Genomic DNA, 24819 nt, shown 5'->3' on the forward strand with positions numbered 1-24819 from the left:
CAAGGCAGATTTTGTTTTTCAAAGTGCTAAGGCCTACTGGCATGTAAGATTTTAAAGTGACAAGGACACATACGGTAATTGCTCCCATTCCTCTGGTGTCTCAGTGCTGGTGAAGGTGGTAAGCTGGAGCCTGATACAGCATGGTATGGCCAGATGAAAAGATCACAGTCAGTGGAGCTCTGATGCAATCTCCTCCCCAAACATTTGGAGCTCAATGAATACCTGACAAAAATCTTGCCCTATATTATTAATGCTGATCAACCCTTAGGGAGTGCTTTCTAATTGGCCCTTATCTCCAAAGCCGTAAAAAGGGGGTCTAAATCCATGATTTCACTCATTTTAAGGCTTGTGCAAAAGAATTAAACAGCTCATCAGTGGTGCTTACAGGTAAGAGACACCTGGACACACAAAATCAAAAGAATGGTTGATTTAGGGTAAGTGTCCTGACTGTTTAACGAGTCCTATACTCCATTGGCTATGACGACACGTAATTTTTTTTTAAAAGAGCTGATTCCAGAAATATTAAACTTCATTTACAGCATAACCACTGTATGAACCCAAGGCAGAGACAGGTTAAGCCACAACTTGCAGATGTGGCTGTTTATGCACACACACAGAGGCTCCTACCTAAGATCTCTTCCTTGTGTCCAACTAGATCCTCTGACTGAAAGAACTATAAACAACCCCTTTCTGCCTCATAGTCACAAATCACTTTAACTATAGAAAAAAACTGAATTACTTAGGTCTCTTTTTGTGGCTGTTATTTGTTGCTAATAAGGTAAATGATATTGAGTATGTTCAGGGCAACTAATAGTGCAGGCAGTTGTTTAGAGCAGTGTTAATGAGGTCAGAAGCAAGATCCATAGACCAGATAACAACATTCTGGTCAAGTCAATTGACTGCCATTATATTAGACATCCATCTCTAATCTGGTAAACTGACTCAACAAACCACACATTCTACTAACGGTGAATTAATCTTGTTTTTGTATAATACAAAGTACAGGTGATTCTTAAGGGGTTAAAGCATCCCGGAGATTACCAAATTTTTTAACTTAACAAATAAATATGGAATTTATCTTCCCTCTCCCCAAGGTGGCGTCTATGTTCTGGAAGAACAAAGATAGTTCGGGTACAGTCTTTTTCTGTCATTTTCTGAAAATCATCTGACTCTTCCAACTGGAGGGCCCCCAGAGTCCACCCAACACTCAGTCCTGAAATCACACTTATCACCGCTTAAGGTGTTCTCTCCACTATTGCATGTTAGAATAATGCGTGGGTATGGGGTTGAGAGGTAAGAGTCCAGATTTTGAATTTACTGCTCAAGTAAATCTTTATCTCATCTGATAAAATGTCACAAATATTAGAACAGTCAAGTCTTATAAAAAGGAGGAATACCTATCTTTCCCTGTTTCCCTCTTTATTGAGAATAAGCATAAATCTCTTAATTCTAAAAGCAAAACCAAAACAGAACAGAACCTGAAATCCAGAGCCATGCTTTGGAGCAGCAGATAACATTATTGTTAGGAACAGCATGAGGAGCACAAGCTCAGGGAGTCCTGCTTAGTCCTACTTACACAAAAATCACCAAAATAAATATCAGGACCAGTGTTACTAAAACACCAAGCATTAGAATTCTGATTTTTTTGGAAAAAAAAAAGCCACATTTTGTTCAAAATGCATGACTTTTGGTTACAATGAATGGAAAGGTAGGGGGAAGGAGGTAAGAGCAAATTCTACCAGGTCTAAACAGATCCTAACAGCTGAGAGTTGTAAAAACATTTCTACCCACTAAGGGATACAATGGGAAAGGAAGAGAACTATGACAAAGGCAAATGGCAAATCTCTTCGTCATTGAACCTAAGAAGCCCCATGGTACCTTTAGACCATAAAATGGTAGCTTATTATCTGATCTGCATATTACCTATGTCTGTAACAATTCTAGACGTATTAACAATTCCAGATCTTTTGACAAATCCCAAACAATTTTTACTAATATTTGTATAGCTCACCAAAACCACCATCCCTCTAGTCTCTAAGTACTGTTTAACATGCTGCCAGTCACTGTCCTATTTCACATTTCACCAAAGTCATGTAACAATGACTAAAACCCTCTCATATTTCAATACTATTATTGTCCCCATGCTCTCCCCACCAATAGTTGCTTAGAAGACTTTAGCAACTACTGACCCATGTGATGTCCTCAACTCTAAAATAAACTTAATAATGATGTTCTGTGCACATATTGAGGAGATACTCAATGAAAAAAAGTACATCATTTTATATCAGACTGTATCTTCATCATCATACAACTGTCTGAAGGTAAAGAGACAAGATCTTGATTTATTACTGATTGTACACAAAAAGTATTTGACTCAGTAGACAATGATGAAGTTTTAGCCTTAAAGGCTCTCCTTCAATGATATCCATGAATGTTAAGGTTTAAAAAAAAAAAGATCCCCTGACAGATGTAGCCACAGTGATAACTTTGTTTAACCATTTTATGAATATAAATATCTAATGAAAAATAAAGCAGGGAGACAGATGCTCACCAAAGGCGTTTACTGGCACCGTGTAGGATGTTCTGTACAGGTCCACACCAAAAGTTGGTTACCTACAGATAATGAATACTGTCAGCAGTTAACAAAGTGTTAAAAGAAGTCCTTTAGAACACAGGTTAAATTGTCCATGAAGGATCTATGGAAGGACAGGGCACAACTAAAAAGACATGGATGGGTTGCAATAGAAACGGTGGTAGGAGCGCTCACATTGATGAGATCACAACCATCAAAATAACCCAATCATTCTTCAAACTTCCTACTGGGCTACAGAATGGAATGTCACTAAGTCAACACTTTGCCTTACTATGAATGCAAGGTACTTCACTCGACGATTAAAAGAAATAAAATACAGCTTAAGTGCTTACTATGTTCAAGCCAGTAATCAAGGCACTAGGGCCAAAAAAGACAGAAAAGCTGTTGATTAAATGGGAACTGTTCTCCCAAGAGTGTAGTTTGGAAGTGATTGGATTGTAATCATTGTCTGACCTATTTATTTGAACTCATTTTAATGTTTTATACCTTACTTCACATGAAGATTGAGGACAGTTTTCCTGAGATTCAATCAGTTTCTTTAGAGATGTGTGGACCTTCAGAAAATACCGATTTAATATGAGCTTATAGTATTCTCCTGCTCTGTTGTTAGGAACTGTCCATTTTTTTATTTAATCTTGTTCCCATTTTCAAGGAAGAAAACTGACAGATTCTCAAGGTGTAACCTAAATGACTAAGTTTTGAAGAATATTTTGTGAAAGGAAATGATAATGGCCACGGGATTATAGGACAGTTTGCTACTGAAACAAAATGAGAAGTCAGTTTCATAGTTCATAATCTCCTCTCATTCTAATTTTCTATCAAATCCTTAAGAAATCACACACATATAACAAGTCGTTTTAAATTTTCAGAAGTGGACTGCACACCTTGATGTGTTCAGCCACCCCATACTCTATGGTCAGAGGCAATGAGTGCAGTACAGTGGCAGACTGAGTTTGGGTGGCTTGACCTCTCAGTGCCCCACGGCAACTAATACTAAGAGTCTGGACCTATGCCAAACATTTACTTTACAATCTCAAAGTATAATTTCTTAGTGGGGGTAACTTTATCAATAAACCTTCCTAGTTCTCAAGGACCTCCAGAAGGCTCTCATAAAACATGAGTAAAGTGGTTTGCAAACCTTTATGACGCACTATATTGATGCTAACTAGCTATTATTCTGGGAATAAACTACTGCTCTTTCCTTCCAATCCTATCAAATACTTGTTTCCAAACTTGTTCCTTATAAATTTCTTTTTTAAAAAATTAGAGAATGGAAAATTCACCATGCAACTTGTATTGAGTTCAAGTGATGAATGCGGTACAGCACATATCCCTGGGCAGTGGCCTCCGTCTTTTCCTCAGTAAGACTCTTGATGCAATTTAGACCTCTCCAGTGTCTTGAAGATTGTTTGACAGAGACTGTACTAACGGACACTTACCTGTAATTCTTGAAAAAAAAAAAGGGGGGGGGCAGGAATTACAGTCTCACTAGAGAACATTTCCTCACATAATCCTAGGGCATAAGGTAGGGGAAGAGGAGCTCTTTTGTTAAGTGGTCAGTAAAAACTGTGGAAGAAAGCAGTATTTCCTTCTTTACAAAGTTTTCATAATCATTCTTTCTTTTGAACTAAAAAAAAGCCACTCTACAAAATGACTACTTCTCTTCATCTTTTGAGGGCCCCCCAAAGAGTTCTATATACCTAGCACAGAATGAAAAGCAATTAAACAAGCAGAATAAGGGGCTAAAAATCAACTGTCAGATTTTAGAAAGAAACCCTATTCTGATTCTTTCTTTATTAATCTCCCCATTTTCCTGTTCCTCTACAATTAGGGATATTGTCCCAGTAATAGTGTCAAACAACAGAAACACTCATTCAACTCACTCTCAGATACAGGTCAGACCTCAAAATTCACCAGCTCAAAGGTTTTTATTTTAATTTTTACCATCTTTTACTTAATAATAAAATGAAAAATAAGAGAATATATGAAGTACATACAGTCTATATACATATATTTATTGCAAATACTTAAAATTCTTATGTAAAATGATTTTCTATATTATTTGTGAAAAAATATGAATGGTGTCGACACCAACTTCTCTGTACATACCCTCAATTCCAATGTTAACAATTCCTTTAAAAAGGCAAAAGACACTAACGTTTAGCATGTACTAAACCAGTTTGTACAAACCTTATAGCCAGGAGGAAAAAAATAGCTTGTGGTAAACAATGTCAAATTTATTTTGAAATAAAAAACAAACCCCAGAACTATCCCCTTTACTTATTGCATTATATGGAAATAATCTGAGTGCCTTCAGTCACTTCCTTGGAGAGAGGTGCCTCTACAGAGGCCCCGAACCCAACATACCCTGTATCAGAAATTCACAAGTCTTCTGCTGTCAATTTATTTTTTACAGATATTAAAATATATATTACTTAAAATATATTATTGGAAAGCTTTTTTTAAACTGATCTTCAATATTTGTATCAAATGTATAGGATTAATAAAAATAAAGTAACCAAGAATCTTTGAAGGTATTACTTCAATCTTAGCAAATATCCCTGTTGCTTCCCTCCAACAGGTTTAGGTAGGAAAAATCCCTGCCTATCATGTGTCCCAAAGTCTTTCTGGACTCTTCGAAAGCCCAAATCGAAGCCTACCCCCGGGCCAAGTTTTAGTCCAAGTGCTTTGTAGAGCTAAGTAAAGGGGCAGAATCAGGACCTTTTCCATTTTGCTGTCATGGGAAAACCGGTAGGGTATACCTTATATAGGAGGGCCAGACACTGGTAAGATACTGATGCTACTCGCTGTTAGTGGAGCCTTCAAAACACATAGTGAACACGAGTCCCTTAAGACCCCTCCATTTTGGTAGCCACATTCAATAAGGCCCTAACCACAGAGCTCTTTCATGGTCCTGAAGGTGGTAAAAAGCAGTAATTGCCAGTTATACTTTTAATATCACTAACTTGTTATTCTTGATGGCTAAAGCCAGGTGACTAACAATGTGCTGGTTAAAACTCTTACCTGGCAGATTTGGTCTTTCCCTGGATGGTTATTTAAATTTTAGAAATAAATTCCAAAACATCTCTCAGGCTGCAGAAAATGTTACCAGCTCTCACTTAATGATGCTCAATCTGACAGAAAAGAGCATCAAGAACTCGAGCATGTGGATGGAGGGGGAGGAGGACAGAGAACCTGGGGCATCTGTTTATTTGGTTTTCTATTCTTATTGACTAGATGGTGTGGTTTTTATAACTAGCACAATTTCAAATTCAAAAACATTTTATAACAAACGATTCAGAACACACATAATTAAGACCTGGAGATATTGTATTATTAATGCTATTTCCCTGCAGAAGAACCTGTACTGGAAGGCATCTGAAGGATAGAGAGGGGTGTATTTGAGGCATGCCCCCTAGGGATGCAACACCCAACTAAAGTCAATGGGAGTAGTGCAATTTAACTCTATTCTATAAGAACGCTTAGCACTTCGCTTGAAAATACTTCAAGTTGAGTAGGAAGGAAGATAGGGAAAAAAACCCCTAAAACTAAAACCAAAATCAGAACTCTCAGAAGATATGGGAAAACCACTATCTACTGATAATGTTCCAATAGGTTTTCATCTCTAACTGCTTCATTTTTCAAGACTAATACCAAGTTAAAAAGGTATTTTTTTTTTTGCTGTTTAATATACAAGACATGACTTTCACCTTGAACAATGCATTGCTATTTTCCAACAAAGAATGTGAAAATGGATGTGCCTTACACCCTCTGGTTTCCTTGTAGTTCATATATGATTCTCAAAAGCAGAGACATGGACTTAATCCTTTTAATAAGTTGTGACAGTCTGAAAAGACAAGACAGGAATGCATTCAAACACTGCATTGGGGGCAGGGGGAAATGCACACATCTATTTCTTGTTTTTTTTTTTTAACAAATTTTGAAAATTAGGAGCTTGCTTTAGTTAACTTACATGTTAGAGCATTAGGTAAAGAGTTATAATGTTCAAGATCTTTTTTTTTAAACCAGTCAATATAAAGTAAGAGACAATGTAGATTGGCCTTGTGGTGGCCTGAAGTTTCCCTTCCTCGGTAGCTAACTCTGTAGCTAGGTTTAAGAACCAACCAGAACTTTCCTTGAACCATATGCTGATGAGCCCCCTACACTACTAGCATGGGGAACGAAGCAGGAAGACAGAGAATGAAGTTACCCACCAGCAGGCCAAATTCTTCTCCACTTACAACCTCCTCAACCTGCTAAGAGAGTTTCTACCTGCAGGTGGAGAGCAGAACAAACCGACAGTCTGCCCTCCTGCTGTGTGACTTAATTGGAGCAGCTGCTGCCAACCTTGGGATTCCTGTAGTCCTTCCTCTTCTTGACTGTTCATGCATAGGGGTCAACAATGGAAGAACACCATGCCAGCTGGAGCACGAAATTTCAGACAGTCCTATGACTGCATCAGGCCATAAGCAGGGGAACAAAGAGAGACCAACATAAATCTTATACAAAGTTTGGAATGGGGAGGTGGCATGGAGTGGGGGTGGGGGGGAGAGTAGGGGTGGTGTTCAGATTGTGTAGTTTAAGACTAAACAATGACAAGAGGGAAAAAAGAGTAAAATGGGAAAGGATCAAGTAAACTAAATAGGTATCTCGTGTTATCTCCTATTCTGGAATGTAATTCAATTTTTTAGTTCTAAAATGTTTTGGATTTCAAAAATGCCATGCCCTGAATATTAAGTCTGAACGTAACTGGTTGTATTTGTCAGCTGCACTGATAATTCTATTTCATACACTTGAAATTAGGCCTTGTACTCGACATGATGATTTTTGCAAATCAAGGTCACCCCAAATTTGCTAAATAATTCTGGTTGCTGTCCTAGGCCCACTAAGCCAATGATAACCTCCAGTCCTATTTAGCCAGGGTGCAGACCTCTGTTCTAGTTTTGTACTCCCAGGTGAATCTGCTGTTTCTCCCTTGCTCATTTGTGGACATCATTACTCTTAGGCTTTCCAGAGCAGACACAGACAAACTGAGGGTTTGGTATTTTCAAAAATATGAAAAGTGCCTGACTTGTGTTTTAAAAAATATATATACATATATAAATTTAAAAATATATAAATTATTAGCCTAGTACATGCCCCACAGTATCCTGTCAGGCCAAAACGAGTGTAACAGAAGCTGCAACTGTGGCATTACTCACTCATCCTATCTAAGGACTGTCTGCTTAGCACTGAGTGTCTCGTTGAAGAAAGAAAGATGAGGCTATTTCAAGGCTAGTGTTAAAACTGAGCAATTTTTTGCTCTTCCATGCCCCCACAATTTGAAACATACACAAAAGGAAATATAGCCCAAGTTCTATTACTGTCTTTTAATGTCTGCTGCTAACTTACTCAAGAGCTCCCAGGAATAACTAAGTGCTCATTATTATTGCTGGAATCACTGCCCTACCCAAGCTAGCAGGCAGCTAAATGTGCTGCACCCTTCATCTCAGGGCATGTGGGTGGGGTTGGGAGAATGGCAAGTATCCACAAGCATAGTGCTCATATGCCACACAGCTTCTGGAAACTAGGAGCAGAAGCAGGTCAGAGCTGGTGGAAAAAAGGTTTGCAATGCTCTTTGTGAAATTAATGCCTTAGCAATGTCCAAACTGAACAAGATTCTCTCTCTTAGGCAAAGGGACTAAGTATGTCCTGTGCCCAAATCCTTCAAGGAGGCCAAGTAATTTCTCCAACCAGAATTTCAAGGCCTTCATTAGGATGGAGAGTCATTACCTTTGGCCCTTCCCTCTACCTTCCTTTCTTAGCCTGACTCACGTGGGAGAGGTTGGGAGGGAAGTGGCTCTCTTCTTCTAGGGTAGCAAGCTTTTCTGAGTCATGTGAACTGGAACCAAAACATGAGTCCACAGTAATACATTATCTCCTAAACACTTGGAAAAATAATTTTTAAACAAAATAATGTGACATATTTACATGATTTTATAAGTGCAAACTTGTCACAATTCACAAAGTCTTGCTTGACTTAGACTTACTGTACAACAAGGTGCTCTTCCATTAAAAGGTAAAAACTGTGTTCTGTATTCCTGATTACGTAACATTTATCTCTCAAGTAAGACAACTGAGATTAGTTATTTCTTCCTGTGATTCCAAAAGAAGGACCTATACACACTTGTGTCTCCCTATGTATTTGTCTACCCACTTCTTTCTCCTCTAGGGTCTCTCTCATTTTCTGCTCTTCCATTGTCTCTCACCGGACCACAAGGCAGGAGACACACAGTTTGGAGGGGCCAATGCAATCATCATGACAGAAGGCACCACAGCCTTTGCACATGATCATGGCTTTCAACCTGCAATAGCATTTTGAAGGAGAGTCCTCCACACTGTTTTCTTCAGGGAAGGCCTGCACAGGGAGAGTCTGTCCATGGCTGCTGGGGTTCATTGCCTGGCTAGCAGGAATGGTGGTGACTGTCACTGAGAAGGACATGACATCTCCCATGTTGCTAGACACCTGATTACAGTCAGGCATTCCTGACACAGCAGAGCTGTGGTCCACATCAGAAGAAGTAGAGACATTGATCATGCCTCTATAGCTGGGCCCAAGCTGGCGTGGTGGGCTTCCATAAAGCTTTGGGGTTTGCAGGGGTGGAAGGAGCAGAGGCTGATGTGTAGGGCTGTCTGTGGGGAGAGGAAGAGTACCATATAGCTCAGGCCTACTATTTATCATCTTTCCCCTCATTGCATGGGCCATTCGTTCCTGTGCTGCCTGAATGAAATCTCTGGCCAGGGTGTTTCCATCAAATACCTGACCTGTAGGAAAGAGGTGGAAATTCTCCTTGCTGACAGTGGCATGACCCATCACTGGTGCTTCAGCTTTCATATTCTTGTTGGTCAGAGTGTCATACGTTGATAGGGTATCTCTGCTGTAGACCCCTGGGCCTCCTTCGCACTTGCCAGAAACCTGGGAAGGTAAGGGCTCCTCCTTAACTAGAATCTGTTCCTCTTCATCATCAGTACTCTCTTCATCAGTCTCATCTTCATCTTTACTGCTGCTGCCATCTGCTGTAGCCCCTTTGTAATCCTGGCGTTCCATTTTAAAGGCCTCAGGAGGACTGTTCAAACAAAAACGATCCTCAGAATTCATGGACTGGGCTCTCTTAAAGCTCTCTGAACCCCGGCCATAAGTGGAAATGTTGAGTAAGTAGTGGCCTGACATGGCAGGCTTCGATGTCCTTCTGCCTGCAAAACCCAGCATAAACCTCTGGCTGGTAGAGATGTCCTCTAATTGGAAACCTGAGTGAGTGAGGCTGAACTGGGTGGGCTGCAAGACTGACAGCAGATTCTGCCTCTGAACCCTTTTAATGAGCGTCTGGAGGAGCTGCTCTTGGGTTGCCTTATTAAGTCCTTCTTGGCAAGGATACTGATCGATGTTAGAGTCCCTCAGGTCCTTTCCTGAGAAAAGGTGGAGGGTCCTTGGGACCTGGGGTAACTGCTTACTCTGATGGATTTTCTCTGACTGAGGTGTAGACAGATGAGACTGTCTCTCACTACCTTCCCCTCTGGCACTAGTTCCTATAATGCTGGTGTCCCTGGGTGCTCCTGTCCCTTTCTCCTCCTTTGTAACCAATGGAACAGTTTTCATTTCTACTTTGGTGAGAGGCTTAGGCAGTATCTGCTCCAAGGGAACATCTTTGCCCTGGAGCAGCTGGGTGACCAAAGGGTTATTAGCAGGAATACTAGAGCTTGGCCGTGCAGTGGGTCCGCTTATGTTTGAGGAAGCTCCTTGAGCTTTAAGGCTAGAGGTTGGCAAAGTGCTAGAGGATGGAGCTGATACAGTAGGTGCTGCAGTAACACTTGTCTGGGGTGGCATAGGCTTTTCTAAAGTGGCTGCTATTGGTAAAGTTGTCAAAGGAGAAGGAGCCACCTCCATAGGAGCACTGGGACTTGCCTCTACTACAGCGGTAATGCTCATTATGTCCTTCCTAGAACTAGCTCTAGGCTCAACTGTGCATTCTGCTGTAACCTGAGCAGGTGGGGTCCCTGAGGTCAGGGCTGAGCCTGCTGAAGGAGAAGGTGCTTTCTCTTGTTTGAAGTTACTGGGAACCTGGGAAGGGCTATAGGAAACCGTTCTGTCTGTCCCCAAAGAGGAGTCTGGACTTTCACTCTTCAGCTTCTCTGAAGTTGGGGGGGGTGGGTTAGTGAGGGCTGCTCCACTGACTGCAGGTCTGGATGGTAAGGGGGGGGCTTGCTGTAGTTGTGCTCTAGAGACACTGGGAGGTGATGTCGGGCCTGGGGCCTTGGTCTCAATTTGGGATTGAGTCTCTGAACCATCGGGTAAAAGGTCTCTCGTACCTCCCCTGCTTCCAGTTCCTGCCAGTTCCAGTGTGTTCCCTTTTCCAGTTTCACTGGCTCCACCTGATCCTGGCTCCCCTCCTCTTCCTGTTGCTCCTTCTCCTCCCCCTCCAGGGCCAGGACCTGGGATGGTCCCTCCAACAGAGGCAGCTGCAGCGGCAGCAGCGGCGGCGGCGGCAGCTGCCCTCTGGGCTTTGGCCAGCTGGGCTTTTGCTTTGATGTCTGCAAGGGTTCTGGCTCCTTTTCTGTTGGGACTAGTGATAGAGGCTGGAAAACGAACCCTGGGAGAGACCTGTCCTGTAGGAAATGGCACGTGGGAGATTCTGGAGACCGGGATCTAGGGGGGGAAACAAATGAAATGTGACTTAGTTTCCACTGACATTACATAACCAAAGCTTACCATGACCAGAGTTCATTCTATCTTGCCAGAACTACCCTTTTCTCCCCCAAACCCTCAATTTCCTCTAGCCACTCTCAGTATCTATTCTATGCTGAGAATTTTGCACTTAGGTAGCAGTTAACTACTTCCTGTTAAATTATGATCTGATAATTAAATATTTAGCCCATCTGAGGGGTAAATGCTTGGAATAACATCAAAACAATAGTTTCTTAATAAGTCTGAGTGAAGGTCCAGGCTCCAGCCTATTACCCCTCTTTATCCACCACTTTCTTTCCTTCCTTACCTTGAGTGGTGGTACTTTTCGAACCTGGACCCTTTCCCCTCTGATGGGAAAGGGCTGCTGAGAGGCTTGAAGCGACTGCTGGTGCTGGTGGTTCTCAAGGACACGAGGCCTCTTCTCCCAGCTCATGGGGGTCTCTTCTTCAGTGAGTGAAGATTTCCTCTTGAGACCTTCTGGGTTCAGGTCACTGTGCTCCAAGGGAGAGGCAACTTTCACAGTGTTCTCCTGAGAACTTTCTTCTATGACTGGTTTTCCAATTCCTGGGCTCTTTGGTTTACTTGGAGTCAAAATAGCTGTGTCTTTGCTTTCTTTTATGATAGAAGTAGCTGTAGTGAGATGATTTTCATTTTCAGGCTTTGGCTCAGCAGAGGTTACTGGCTTCCTTTGGCCTAAGGGGTCCTCATCCTCTGGGCCTGGGATAGGGCCTGTTTCATCTTGCTCAATGACACTGCTAGTTGAGGAAACTAAAGGCTCTGGGGATTTGGAGGGTTTGGACACCACTTCTTCTGTGCTCACTCCTGACTCTTTCCTTACTGGAGAAAGCAGTAGCACTGGCTTAGACTCTGCTTCAGGGGCAGCCATCACTGCTTTGATGGGAGGTTCATCTGAAGGTGGTGTGGGTTTTGGTTGTTCAGTTGGGGATTTCTTCATTTTGGGGTCAATGGTAGCACTAGTTAGCTTCCTTGAATCTTCAAGGCTCAACCCAGAACTAAAGAAAAGAAGAAAAAAGATATTATTGAGATATCAAGTCTATTTTAGTGGGGATACTACAAACACTCTGGTTAATGGCAACGCTCAAATCCAAAGTGCTCATTTCTATGGTCATACGGTGGCCAAGGGACATTGTTAGTTTATATTCCAGGAAGACTTGGAGAAGGGCTAAAACCGTGTGTGTGTGTGTGTGTGTGTGTGTGTGTGTGTGTGTGTGTGTGTGTGTATGAATGAGAGAGAGAGAGAGAGAGAGAGAGAGCGCGAGCGTGCAGTATGGGATGCTTACTCCACCTCCCTTTCTGCCTGCCCCACCCCCTAATTCCTAGTCATCTTTCCCACCAGGTTGACAATTGGAAACTTGCTTCTGAGATTTCTTCAAGGACTATGAGTCACTCTGGAAGTGTCTCAGGTATCTGCCAGTGCCTCAAATTCCAAGAATCCTCCTAAAGCAGAGACAGCCCTACACAGACAGCTTCAGTGCCTCCTGAGTCACCATGAGATGCAAACAAATGGTGAGCCCCAAAGTGTGAGTACTTCATGGATATTTCTGCCCTTGTGCAAAGTGTTTAGTTCAATAAAGATTTCTTATGTACCTACTTTACGCAAGGCAATACACTAGGTATTAGACTACAAAGCCAAAAATGAGACCAATAAACCCAGTGAGTTCACATACATTTTACTGGATAACAAGAGGCTGTTATTGCTGTTCTGGAAACCTAAACTTTTGGAAAAAGCAAAGGAATGCTGAGCAACTCAAAATAGACTTAGAATGGTCAGTGCTACATCACTGGAATGGACTAGGAAGAAACCATAAAGAGCTCAGAAGTAGTCCTTGTGTAAAAAAGGGGACCCAAATCAACAACTATAATGATAATATGAGAACAGAGGAGAAATCCCTTTCCAAGACTGCCATTACATTTCCTGGTTACATGTAAGGCTGTTTTATTTCTATGTTCTGGTCAACAGTCCATATGATAACTACTTTGCTGCCACGTCTGCAATGATTTTGAAAGTAAGACCCTACATGCATCAAAAGTGCCTGGCAATTAGTAAAACAGACAATGAAGATGTTAGAACAATTGTATTTTAGAATGATGGCAGAAAGGATAAAGGTACAAGCATGGAACCAGTAACACATTCCCTTTTACACAAATAAGGTTGAATTCAATTGAAAAGAAGTGCCTCCTAACAGTCTCTTATTGTTTGCAAATACAGCATATAACAAATGTGTGTAGATTAATTGTAAGCTTTTTATGTATCTATATACTACACCAAATATCTGCAATAAAATTTAACAAAGTTTCCCAAATGTGTTGCTCATTTTAGACTAGTAGGGGGATGGTGAGTGTGTGTGTGTGTGTGTGTGTGTGTGTGTGTGTGTGTGTACACCAACTCACATAGACACACATTTTGGGGGAATGGGGTGGAAAGGTAGCAATAATATAGGAAGTACTTCCTTTAGGAACCTGGAATACAGCTAGCTATAATGGAAACTATTCTCAGAATTTATCATAGTAACAGGGGTCTCTTCTTGAAAATAGGATAAATAAGCCCTCCAGTGCTACATATATACATGCTGCAAAGAGTAAGAGTACCTTTTCTGCACACCATAACAACAGGCTTCTTTTGTAACAAAGTTTGAAAGAGAATGATATGATAAACTTGAAAGGCTACAAAAGCAGTTCTTACACAGAACACCTTTTTGTGCAACTGTCAAATCACCATGCTAATTTGACAAAGACATGGTCCAGATATAACATTTTCAGCTGTTAAGAAATGGGAGAAAATCATGCAGGGGACCCTAGTAGGAACAGAGAATGTTAGAGCTAAAAGGGAATTCAGAGATCATCTAGTCCAATTCATCTTTTTATGGAAGAGAAAAGTGAAGCCCAGAAAATTCAAGGGGGCTGGTTCACCCACGGTCCCCAAGCATGTCAGTGGCATAACTCCCCTAGACCAGAATAATATTCTCCTGACCCTCATCCCAGGTCACTTTCCACTGCACTGATGGCTCAGGAGAGGTGTGTGAGGGCAGCTATGGACTGTGATGTCAGAGGTTTTTAAGTACAAACTCTGTAAGTGAGCTAATGCACATGGTATTGAATTTTTAGGGGAATAGGAATTTGCAGCTACAGTAGCAATTCTGATTTTCCCCCAAGTTTGTTAAAACAAGATTTTCCCTGTGTTTCTAATAGCAGTTACCATCACCATCATACTTTGGAATTGCAGAAGATTATTTTGTAGACCTTAAAGTCTCTGTGCCAATGTCTTATGAAGATTTTAGGGAAGTTTTAAGACTCCACTGAGACAACCTCCAATCTGGAGGACTCACAACTAAGGCAAGAGGTTTTATGATTTAATGAGAAGCTACAACCCTGAAGAAGTAGATAAGTGAATGAACTTTGTGAGAAGAGATTCAACTGTGATATACTGATACCAAATGACAGTTTTCCCAAGGATTTGTGGACAAATTGTCTTCTCTCTTCGCACTTAAGCTCCTGGGAAAGTTAAAAGACTCTACATAAAAATCATGCTTTTTCTTACCTCTGCCCATAATAGCTCTCAAAGAATTGTTCCTTCCATGGCTCCACTTTTTTCTCCTTCTCAATTTCTTGTCTTATTCTCACCTGCATTTCAGGTGTGAACTCACCTGCAATGTACAAAAAGAGAAATTAACCAGAAATGACATTATTTGCAACTCCCAGCTCTCACTTAGTATAACGCCTGGCATGTAGCAAGTGCCCAACAAACAATTGTTGAATTCTTGATTTTAACTCAAGGGTGACAGAAATTTCTCAAATTTTCATCAAAATGCACTCTGGCTAAGCTAAGGGACAGGATAATTGTGCAATTTGTCTGTGTTAACCTTAGGAAAAATTGTAAAATTTTGAGGTCTGCATTCAGTTCTTCCACCTCTGCTTCCCCAATTTCTTCCTCATCGCCCTGGGCACATCTCCTTCACCTCCTTCCTCCACATTGTCCACATCACCATTGCTAGCTAACCTTTTTCTTTTTTTTTCCTCTTTCATAGCCCAAAGACTATTAAGTGGTAGAGCTCCAAAGCTCATGCTTCTTGGGTCCTGTCCTCTCTTCCTTTCAACTCTCTTGAGCACTCAGGCTTCCCCACCTCATCTGCAAAATATCAGGCTGTCATTGCAGGCAGGTCATGAACAACTAATGCTGACACCTGAAGTTTCCATTCCTGCCCTTTCTTCTGCCTTCAGAATTCCTAGGGATGAAGAACTCTCTACATAACCAGCATCTCAAGGAACCTTCAAGGCTAAGGGAGAAGACAAGGAAGAGAGCAAAGGAAACTTTAACACCGAGCTATAGAAAGGGAACCCAGCTATTGGAGGAGTTGAATCCTATGACCTTTTGTCTTCATTATGCCCGAGTTTTGTATAAAGAAAAGTGAACTGTGTGGGGGATCAGAGAAAACTATCAGGATGGATGGAGATTATAGACACTACAAGACTAACAAAAGAAAAAAAAAAGCTGTCTGAGCTAACATTTAAACCCCATCTACTTTTTTGTTTTAAAACTTTTTAAAAATAGTAGTGTTACTTCCTAATCCTTTCCCCCTGTCCCAATGGAAACTTCCCTCATAACAAAGAACTATATAAACTTAAGAAGAACACATTTGACTATGTATAACAAGGTATGGCTCATTCCACATCTACCATCCCCCACTTCTTTATTTTAGAAGAAGGAGGCATATTTCATCATCAGTCCTCTGGTACTGAGGCTGGTCATTACATTGATCTGAATTCTGATATCTCTTAGGCCTCTACCAACTCCAAAAGAAGATCATGGAGGGCGTTGCTCATAGCACACTTACCTAGATGTAGAGATGTCATCCTACTGAAAACCCAGAACAATTTTCCCATTATCTAGAGTGCCAAAACTGGAATATGGAAAAGCTCCTCTCTGTTCTAGTACTGACATGGTCATATCTGTCTCATTAGAGGAATAAAAAAATTATGGAAAAAACTCACCTTCTGATAATCTTTCCTTCCACCCTTGAGCAGCCGAAGTGAAAAATTCATTGTTAAGGGCTGAACCGTTCAGCTTCATCAAACCATCTGCACCAACCTAAGACAAAGAGTAATTACATTTAATTCAACTTAATTCAATTAACATTTTAAAATACCTATATGTGTATTTGGATTGAGTTGGATGAACAATGCTAATTGTCCAGAATATGATCATACAATTAATGAACAAGCCAGAGCTGGTCCCAGAACTGAGGAAGAGGACAAGATGGCCCCCAAGTTTCTCTGTGCAACCAAGAACCATCCTTTTAATACTAAGGCCCTTCAAATGATGTTGTACAATTGTGAGTCAAAGAATATCATAATTTTAGAATATTTTAAAATTGCAGATCACTCAAAGGGCAATGGAAGGGTACGTGCTAAGTGTGAGTGGGCTGCAACACATTACCAAACAAAATTTGGAGTACAAATTTTGTCATATAATGAGATTGAGGATTACTGATGCATACTCTTCATGCTCTATTGGTATCCATATAATGTCAAGAGATTTACCGAAAGGCCCATGGAGTACTGAATGGAACTTCTGTGAAAGATTTACAAGATGACATGGAAAAGAGCTGAAAGGAAAAATTGGCGTCTATAGGGTGCCATGTGTACTGCTAAAGAGAATACCTTTTCCGTCTTCTCCAGCAGAATGCCCTTTCAATTACTCCCCCTTTTCTCCATTTTCCATGTTTATGTATATACTGGTAATTCCCTGCTGCCTACAGACATGCCCAAGTCTCCTCAAGTTATTATCTTGATTCAACTTACTTCTTTTCAGGCAAACTCCTAGAAAAAGCTACCTATGCTTGTTGCTTCAATTTACCTTCCTCTCACTCCATTTACAATTGCATGTAATCTGGCTTCTAATCTGATCACTCAACTCAAACTGCTCTCTCCAAAGATACTATCCATCTCTTAATTGCCAAATGTAAGTCTTCTGACTATTGACCACTTTCTCCTGTCTAACCAATTTTTAGGTCTCTTTTGCAGTCATTGTTATCATACCCTTTATATTGTGGGTGTACCCCAGGATTATGTCCTGGGTTCTCTCCTCTTCCCTCTCATCTACTCTACTCTCTTGACAACCATATCAATTCCCATGGGTTTGTCATTTTTAAAAGTTAATAATTTTTAAAATTTCTTTTATCAACAAGCAATAATTGGCTTTTTATCCAACTCTCATTTGAAAAAACAAACAATAACAACAAAACCAGTACAAAAACATACAGCCAAGCAAAAAACATCTGCATTGGCCATGCTTATACACACATACTTATGCTTATATACATATGTACATATTGAAATACATGTGCATGTCTGTGTGCATCTGTGTACCTCTTTCTTCACCTCTCTGTAGAGTTGGGCAGTATGTTACATCTTGATTTTTCTGGAATGGTGGTTGACCATTATATTTATCAAAGTTCACATCTTTCTAAAATGGTTTAGTTTGTTCGTGTCCTGTTCACCTGACTTTTTATTGCTTTATACAAAAGTCTTCTCTGAAGCCCTCTGCTTCATCATGTCTTATAGGACAATAGTATTTCATCACTTTTTTTTTTTTTTGCTGCAACTTCTTCAGCCATCCCCCAATAGACGGGCAAACCTTCAGCTTCCAATTCTTTGCCACCACACACAAAAGGAATCAAAACTTTTGTTATCCCTCAAGGGTTTTTTAATTTAGGACTAGTTCCTCCTTTAACCTACCCTCCCTCTAAATCCCCCTTATCCCTTCTTCCCTTTCCCACTTAGTTCCTTGTTGAGTGAAATGTATGTCTGTACGAGTGTGTGCGAGTGCGTGTGTGAGTGTGTGTGTATGTGTTTTGTGTGTATGTGTGTGTGTGTGTGTGTGTACTTCCCTCCTTGGATCAGTTTGGATGAGAGTAAACTTCAAGTGTTAGCTCCCTTTATTGTTCTTGTTTGTACAGACTTTAACATATATGTGTATGGGAGATGATGCAACCCTGCTCTTCCTTTCCTCTTCTTAGTGTCATCTTCCTCTCCCTTTCCACCCTTCTTAGATTATCAAGACATAATAGAACCATTACCAAGCCTTCTGATTAGACTCCCTCTAAAACCCCTGATGACAGGAATCAGAACATAAATAGTTTATCCTTGTTTAATCTCTTAGGATTGTTTGTTCATGTTTATCTTTTTATATTTCACTTTACTCTGGTCTTTTTTATAAGGAATGACTGAAAATCCTCTAGTTTCAGCAAAGGTATTTTTCCCTTGTAGGATGCTACTCAAATTTTGCTGGGTAAGTTATGCTTGACTGCCTTTTTGGAATACTGTATTATAAGTTCTCTGTTTCTTTACAGAAGTGGCTGCCAAATCATGTGTGAACCTGACTTACGGCTCCTCCATTCTTGAATTATTTCTTTCTGCCTGCTTGTACTATTTTTTTCTTTGACTTGCAGGATTTTGATTATGATGTTCCTGTGAGTTTTTATTTTAGAGTTTCTTTTAGAAGGTGACCTATGGATGCTTCCAATTTCCACTTCTGCCTTCTGGTTCTAAGAGATCTAGGGAGTTTTCTTTAATGTTTTCTTGAAATATGATGCCTAGGCTCTTTGTTAGTTATGGCTTTTATGTAATCTAATGATTCTTAAATTTTTTCTCATCATCATGACTAACATTTATATAATGCTTTAAGATCTGCAGAACTTTATAGATGTTATCTAATTTTACCCTCACAATAACCTTAAGAATTAGGTGATATTATTATGCCCCTTTTATAGATGAGGAAACTGAAGCAGAGGTTAAGTGACTTGCCCAGGGTAGCACACAGCTAGTAAATATCTGAGATTTGAACTCTGGATTTCCTGACTCCAGGTCCAGTGCCTCCACTGTGGTACCTCCCATTTTCTAGGTCAGTTGTTTTTGCTATGGGATAATTTATATTTTCTTCATTTTTTTTTTCAGTCTTTTGACTTCGTTTTGATATTTGTTGTTCCAAGGAGCTTCTATCTCCTCCAATAGAATTTAAGTTTCTTTATTAAGAGCAGGGATTGCCCCCCTACACACTTTTTGTAAACTCAGCACTAAACACAGTATTTAGCATCTAGCAGCACTTAGTGCTTTTTTAAATAATGAGATAGATCAGAGATTCAAAGTACTGAATATGTACAAGATCCTACATGACAGCAAGCAAACTAAAACAAAGAGAGGTACAAAAACACAAATTTGTCACGTAATTTACTTTATCCTGAAAATTTATGAATATTGCTTCCTTGTTGACCCCAGAACAGTGGCAAATGGCTCTAATTATAGCTGTTTCAGCTAAGTAAATAAGTCAGCCGTATATTATCATTTGGCCTTAGTTTTTGAAGACGAACAATAACATCATAATGTTGGAATCAGAGTATGATGTGGTCAGCTGTGCCTGATGGGTCCAATATAAATTTGGAAGATCCTACACAGATAGTACAAGTGGTCCATTAGAATATTTTGAGTGGAATTGGCTTTGGATTTGTGCAGCTCACACTTCTTTTGTGCTGCTACAATTCTGCTTTGCTGATAGAGAAGAGAGCTTGCCTTGATGTAGGTATGCCATGCTAGATAGTCCCGTGGCAGCGTTTCCCATGTCTCAGAGTCACTAGAAAAGTTCCTCAGAGATACCTTAGACCACCTTCTTCGGAACACCATTTGAGTACTTACCTTGTGAAAGTTCTCCATAAAAGTTTTTTGGGTATTTTTGGGTATCCAAATGCATTTGGCATTTGGACTACGTGGTCAGCTCACTGGAGTTGCACTCTCTATAATAGGGTTTAAATGCTTGGCAGTTCAGCTCTAGAAAGAACCTCAGTATCCGATATCTTATCTTGCCAGGTGATCTTCATAATCTTCCTAAGACAATTCTGGTGGAACCAGTTCAGTTTTCTGGCATGGTGCTCATCTAGACTGTCCAGGGTTCAGAGGCACACAAAAGTGCAGTGAGCATAACAGCTTTGTAGACTTTTCAGTTTGGTATACAGTCTGATACCTCTTCTCTCCCACACTTTCTTTAGGAGTCTCCCAAATGCTGAGTTAGCTCTGGCAATACCACATCAACCTTGTCATCTATGTAGATAGCCCTGGAGAGAGTACTGACAAGGTAAGTGAACTTAACGACAGCACTCAAAATTTCTTCATTTGTCAACCTGACCAAGGCCACTGATACTCTCAGTAGCGAGGGCTTGTGGAAGATCATGGGGAAATTGGGTTGCCTAGAGAAATTCATCAGCATTGTACATCAGTTTTACAATGGCATGCTGGCACGGGTCCTAGGAGAAGGAGGATTTTCTCATGCTTTCTCAGTCACCAATGTTGTGAAGCAAGGCTGTGTGCTTGCTCCCATGCATGTTTTCTGCGATGTTGTCATATGCCTTCAACAGGGGTGAAAATAGCATCAAGTTCAGCTTCTGCACGGATAGTAAATTTTTTAATCTGAAAAGGCTACAAGCCAAGGCCAAAGAGGAGGGAGAATTGACGTATGACTTTTTGTTTGCAGATTACTGTGTACTCAATGCAGCCTCTGAGACTGAGATACAACAAAGTTTGGATCACTTCTCTGCCACTTATACTAATTTTGGCCTGACAACACCAAGAAAACAAGTCCTCCACCAGCTAGCACTACACCATCCAATCAGCCTTGTGTAGAATTAATAAAAGGATTTTTCCTCCCTTTTGTGATATAAAGGCAATATATGATTATAATGTATTGTATGAAGAAGTCAAATTACTTTGTTGTAGTGGACTCAAAATAGTATCTACCCTGGAATGTGGAGACAATATTTGTAAATGTTACCCTGTGAAAATGAAGTTAACAATGAATGATGAACAAAGCGGTAGTAACTCACACCTCCTTATACTGTTACAGGATTTCTTACCTAATGAGATGAAGTTATCAAGAAAGAGCTAACTTGAAAAAGTAAACAATAAATTATAATGTTAGAAACTGATACATGACCTTAAAAACTAATGTAATGACAGGCTTCTGGTATCAAATAAGGAATACTTAAATAGAGGTTAAGTAGAGCTTGTCATTGTTTCTCAAAGCATCATCTCAGGGAGAGGGTAATTTGTCAGACACAAATAGTCAGTGAGGCTTGGAAAGAACATCTACATAGGAGATAAGCATGACATCAGGCAGAGCTCAACTACTTAATTCCTTAAGACCATTTAGCTCTATGTATACAACATAGCATGCTGCTCCTAATTTGGCTTTAAAAATAGGCCTTACAGGAATGTTAGCTATTCATAATTTTCAGCATAAATTAATAAATTAGCATTTTGCCATGGTTTTGGTTAGCATGAATCAGTCCCTAACAACCTGATTGCTTTTCAAGAAAATTTTGAAGCTGCAAAAGAGAGGATAAGACCCACATCCCAACAAGGTGGCAACTTATAATATCCTAACTGAAACAGCTCATATACTTTACCCTTTTATTACAATAATTAGATCACCTTAGACATTTGCAATGTGAGGCCAGTATCTCAAGAGTGAATATAGTACTCTGAATCCAGGAAGGGAAATTGGTGGTAGTATACATACATAACCTTCATTTCTGCAAGTTCATGGGCTTCAAGACTGTTTGAGTCTTGTGTCATTTTGCAAAGTGGCCTGGAGGTTTAGGTAGGCTTTTTGACTAGGGATGTCTGAAGCGAAATAGAGTGAAAAAAGCTAAACTGCTCTACGATGAAAGAATGTTTCCTTCTTTTGAGGAAAGAATAAACTGTAAGCAAAAGTGACAGAAACTAGAAACATTAATTAGGTGATACAGAAATTTCACCAATAAAATATTTTGATTATAGAACACCTGAAAAAACATGAAATAGTTTTATTATAAAGAATCATATGCATATGCTTTTTATTTGCTTTGACCTAAATAGAATAGTCACATGTCGTAAAAGTTCTGATGTGAAAGGAATTGAAAAGTAAAACCCAACAAGGAGGGCCCAATGAACACTCCCCACGAGATAACTGATATCACCAAGCCATCCTATTACCCATTCCCCAAAATAGGATTTTAATAATACACTTAAGAGGGACTAGTTTCACAGAGAAATACAAGGATTTAAAAGTGAATTACTTTCACAGAACCATATAAGAGAGGATACCAACCTAAATGAAAGCTTTTGAATGGACTAGTGAAACTTATCAAAGGAAAATCACTCTAGTGCTCAAGGAAATATAACAGATACAGAAAAGAAGTGATTTTGTAATAAAATGTCAAATGTTTTCTGTTTTGCTCTATCAACAGAGCTGGTAAAATTTGAATCCAAGAAACATCATGTAAAAAACAATCAGCATAACCAAGAGAAAATTAGCATGGGAATAAAGAAGACTGGAGTTCATCTTCAGAGGAGGATATTGAAGCAAAAGAAAAGCCTCTCCTGCCCCAAAGAGTAACATCTAATGGTCACCTGCCCAAAAAGAATTCATTGAAGAACTTTAAAAATTAAATGAGACTGAGGAAAAAGTAAAAATAAGAACAATCCAAGAAAAAAAAAAGATTATGAAAAAGAAAGCCAACCAACTAGAAAAGGAGATCCAAAATCTTAAGGAAGAAAACGACTCCTTATTAGAACTGGGAAGCCAGCAAAGTTATGAGACCAAGAAATAACAAAACAAATATAAAGAATGAAAAACCAGAAGATTTGGGAAAAATTTCACAAGAAAAGCAACTGATTTGGAGAACAGAGTAAGAAGAAAAAACATAAGAATAATGAGACTACCTGAAAGCTATGATCAAAAAAATCTTTAAGTAATTAAAGAAAATTAATTGTCCTGAAGTGTTAAAACAAGAAGGGAAAGCAGAATAGAAAAAATTCACTGATCACCACCTGAAAAGAGATCCTATGAAGAAAACCTACAGGAATATCATAGTCAAATTAGTTAAGCATAATTCTGAACAGAAAAAAAAGGACATTCAATGAACTGTCACTTTCAGGATTTTGTTACAAAAAGACCTGAACTCAATAGAAAATTTGACATATAATTTCCAAGAAGAATAGAAGGTAAGCATCAAAGACTAACTACAAGGAATTCAATAAGGACAACTTTACTTTTTGTATGAAGAAATGTAAATTACATGTCTAAGAGTGTTATTAGTAACTGGGTAGTTTGAAAGAAACCATCTAGGAAAAGATATAAAGAGGAATTGTCTTTTACAAATGAGGTGAGAGAATAAGTGACACACCAAATTTAGATGGGGAGGGAGGGCTCGTAGTTCTGGGACCCTACTCTCATCAGGAATGGGTGAAAGAGAAAACAATACACACACACATATAGAGCTATCCATTTTTCTAGAAGGGCATAAAAGTCTTCTAAATTCAAAAATAAATAAAAGGCTTAGGGAATAGGGAGAGGGGAGAAGGTAAAGGAGGAAAGCTGTGTAACCCATAACTGAGACTGGATTGTCACCAAATACCCAGGAGTTTTATAGCATCACAGCACCTAGTAAGAGTGTATATTATTATCCCCAAAATTCATTTCAGTGAGCAATTTTCAGATAGCACTTATAATGCTCTAGAATCCTTGGCCTTTCCAATCCTTTCAAGTTAAGCTGGAACTCTTCTTAGAAAAAAGAGGGGAAAGAACATCCTCTGGGAAAGACTAGAATTTATTATTATTCTTGGTAATTTTCCCCCAAAAGTGACACTTAAAAAGGACCAAGGTATTCTCCTCCTAGATTTTCTTGATACTCTTCTTTCTAGTTATTTCACCCACCTATCCAACCAATCCTTTTGCTCCTTTGTGCGATGATGATACTGCAAGGGGAGGGATGTCCTACCAACTAACTGTGGTCTTCTACCAAGGATCTGGCCTGGGCCCTGTTCTCTCTGTATACTTTATTTCTTAGATATCTTATTGGCTCCCATGGGCTCAATTAGTATCTTGATGTAGATGACTCCCAAATATACACACTGTATCTTCCTTTTCCTGAGCTCTGATAATAGCCAGAGGAGCATAACCACCAGGATGTTCCACTGTAACTCAAACTTGACATTTTTGAAACAAGATTAACTATTTTTACACACACACACACACACACACACACACACACACACACACACACACACACAGAGTCACCCCTCTCCTTTTTCACCCTGGCTCTGGCTTCAACTTGTCCCTTTTCTTAACTTCTCTCTATAGTACCATCATCCTTCAGTCACCCAGCCTTACCACTTCAGGGTCTTTGGTCCTTCTCAATCTTGACCATAATCCACCTCCATATCGAAGCAACTATCAAGTCTTGTCTATTTTACCACCACACCACCTCTCATATTTGTTTCTTTCTGTCCGTTCATATAATCGTCATCCTAGTTCAGGTCACTAACACTCCTTAAGACTCATGCATCAGTGTTCTAACTGGTCTCCCTGCATCTTGTCTATGTCCTCTTTAATCAATTTTCCATTGAGTTGCCAAATCAATAGTCCTACATTAAAGGTCTGACCATGTTACTCCCC

General features: G+C 39.8%; 1 protein-coding gene across 2 annotated transcripts in view; it reads right to left on the reverse strand.

Annotated features, from left to right (window-relative positions):
* Window positions 1-4582: 4582 nt before the first annotated feature.
* Window positions 4583-24819, reverse strand: part of ASXL2 (ASXL transcriptional regulator 2) — a 183615-nt gene continuing 163378 nt past the window's right edge. For both annotated transcript variants that reach the window (XM_036752137.1, XM_036752135.1), the window contains exons 10-13: window positions 16326-16422; window positions 14875-14980; window positions 11623-12328; window positions 4583-11276 (exon numbers count right to left, since the gene is read on the reverse strand). In XM_036752137.1, coding sequence (XP_036608032.1) covers window positions 8838-11276; window positions 11623-12328; window positions 14875-14980; window positions 16326-16422 — 3348 coding nt within the window. In that variant the 3' untranslated portion in view covers window positions 4583-8837. The remainder of the gene's footprint in view (window positions 11277-11622; window positions 12329-14874; window positions 14981-16325; window positions 16423-24819) is intronic.

Source organism: Trichosurus vulpecula, chromosome 3 (assembly GCF_011100635.1).
Source record: "Trichosurus vulpecula isolate mTriVul1 chromosome 3, mTriVul1.pri, whole genome shotgun sequence".
Taxonomy (NCBI): Eukaryota; Metazoa; Chordata; class Mammalia; order Diprotodontia; family Phalangeridae; genus Trichosurus; species Trichosurus vulpecula.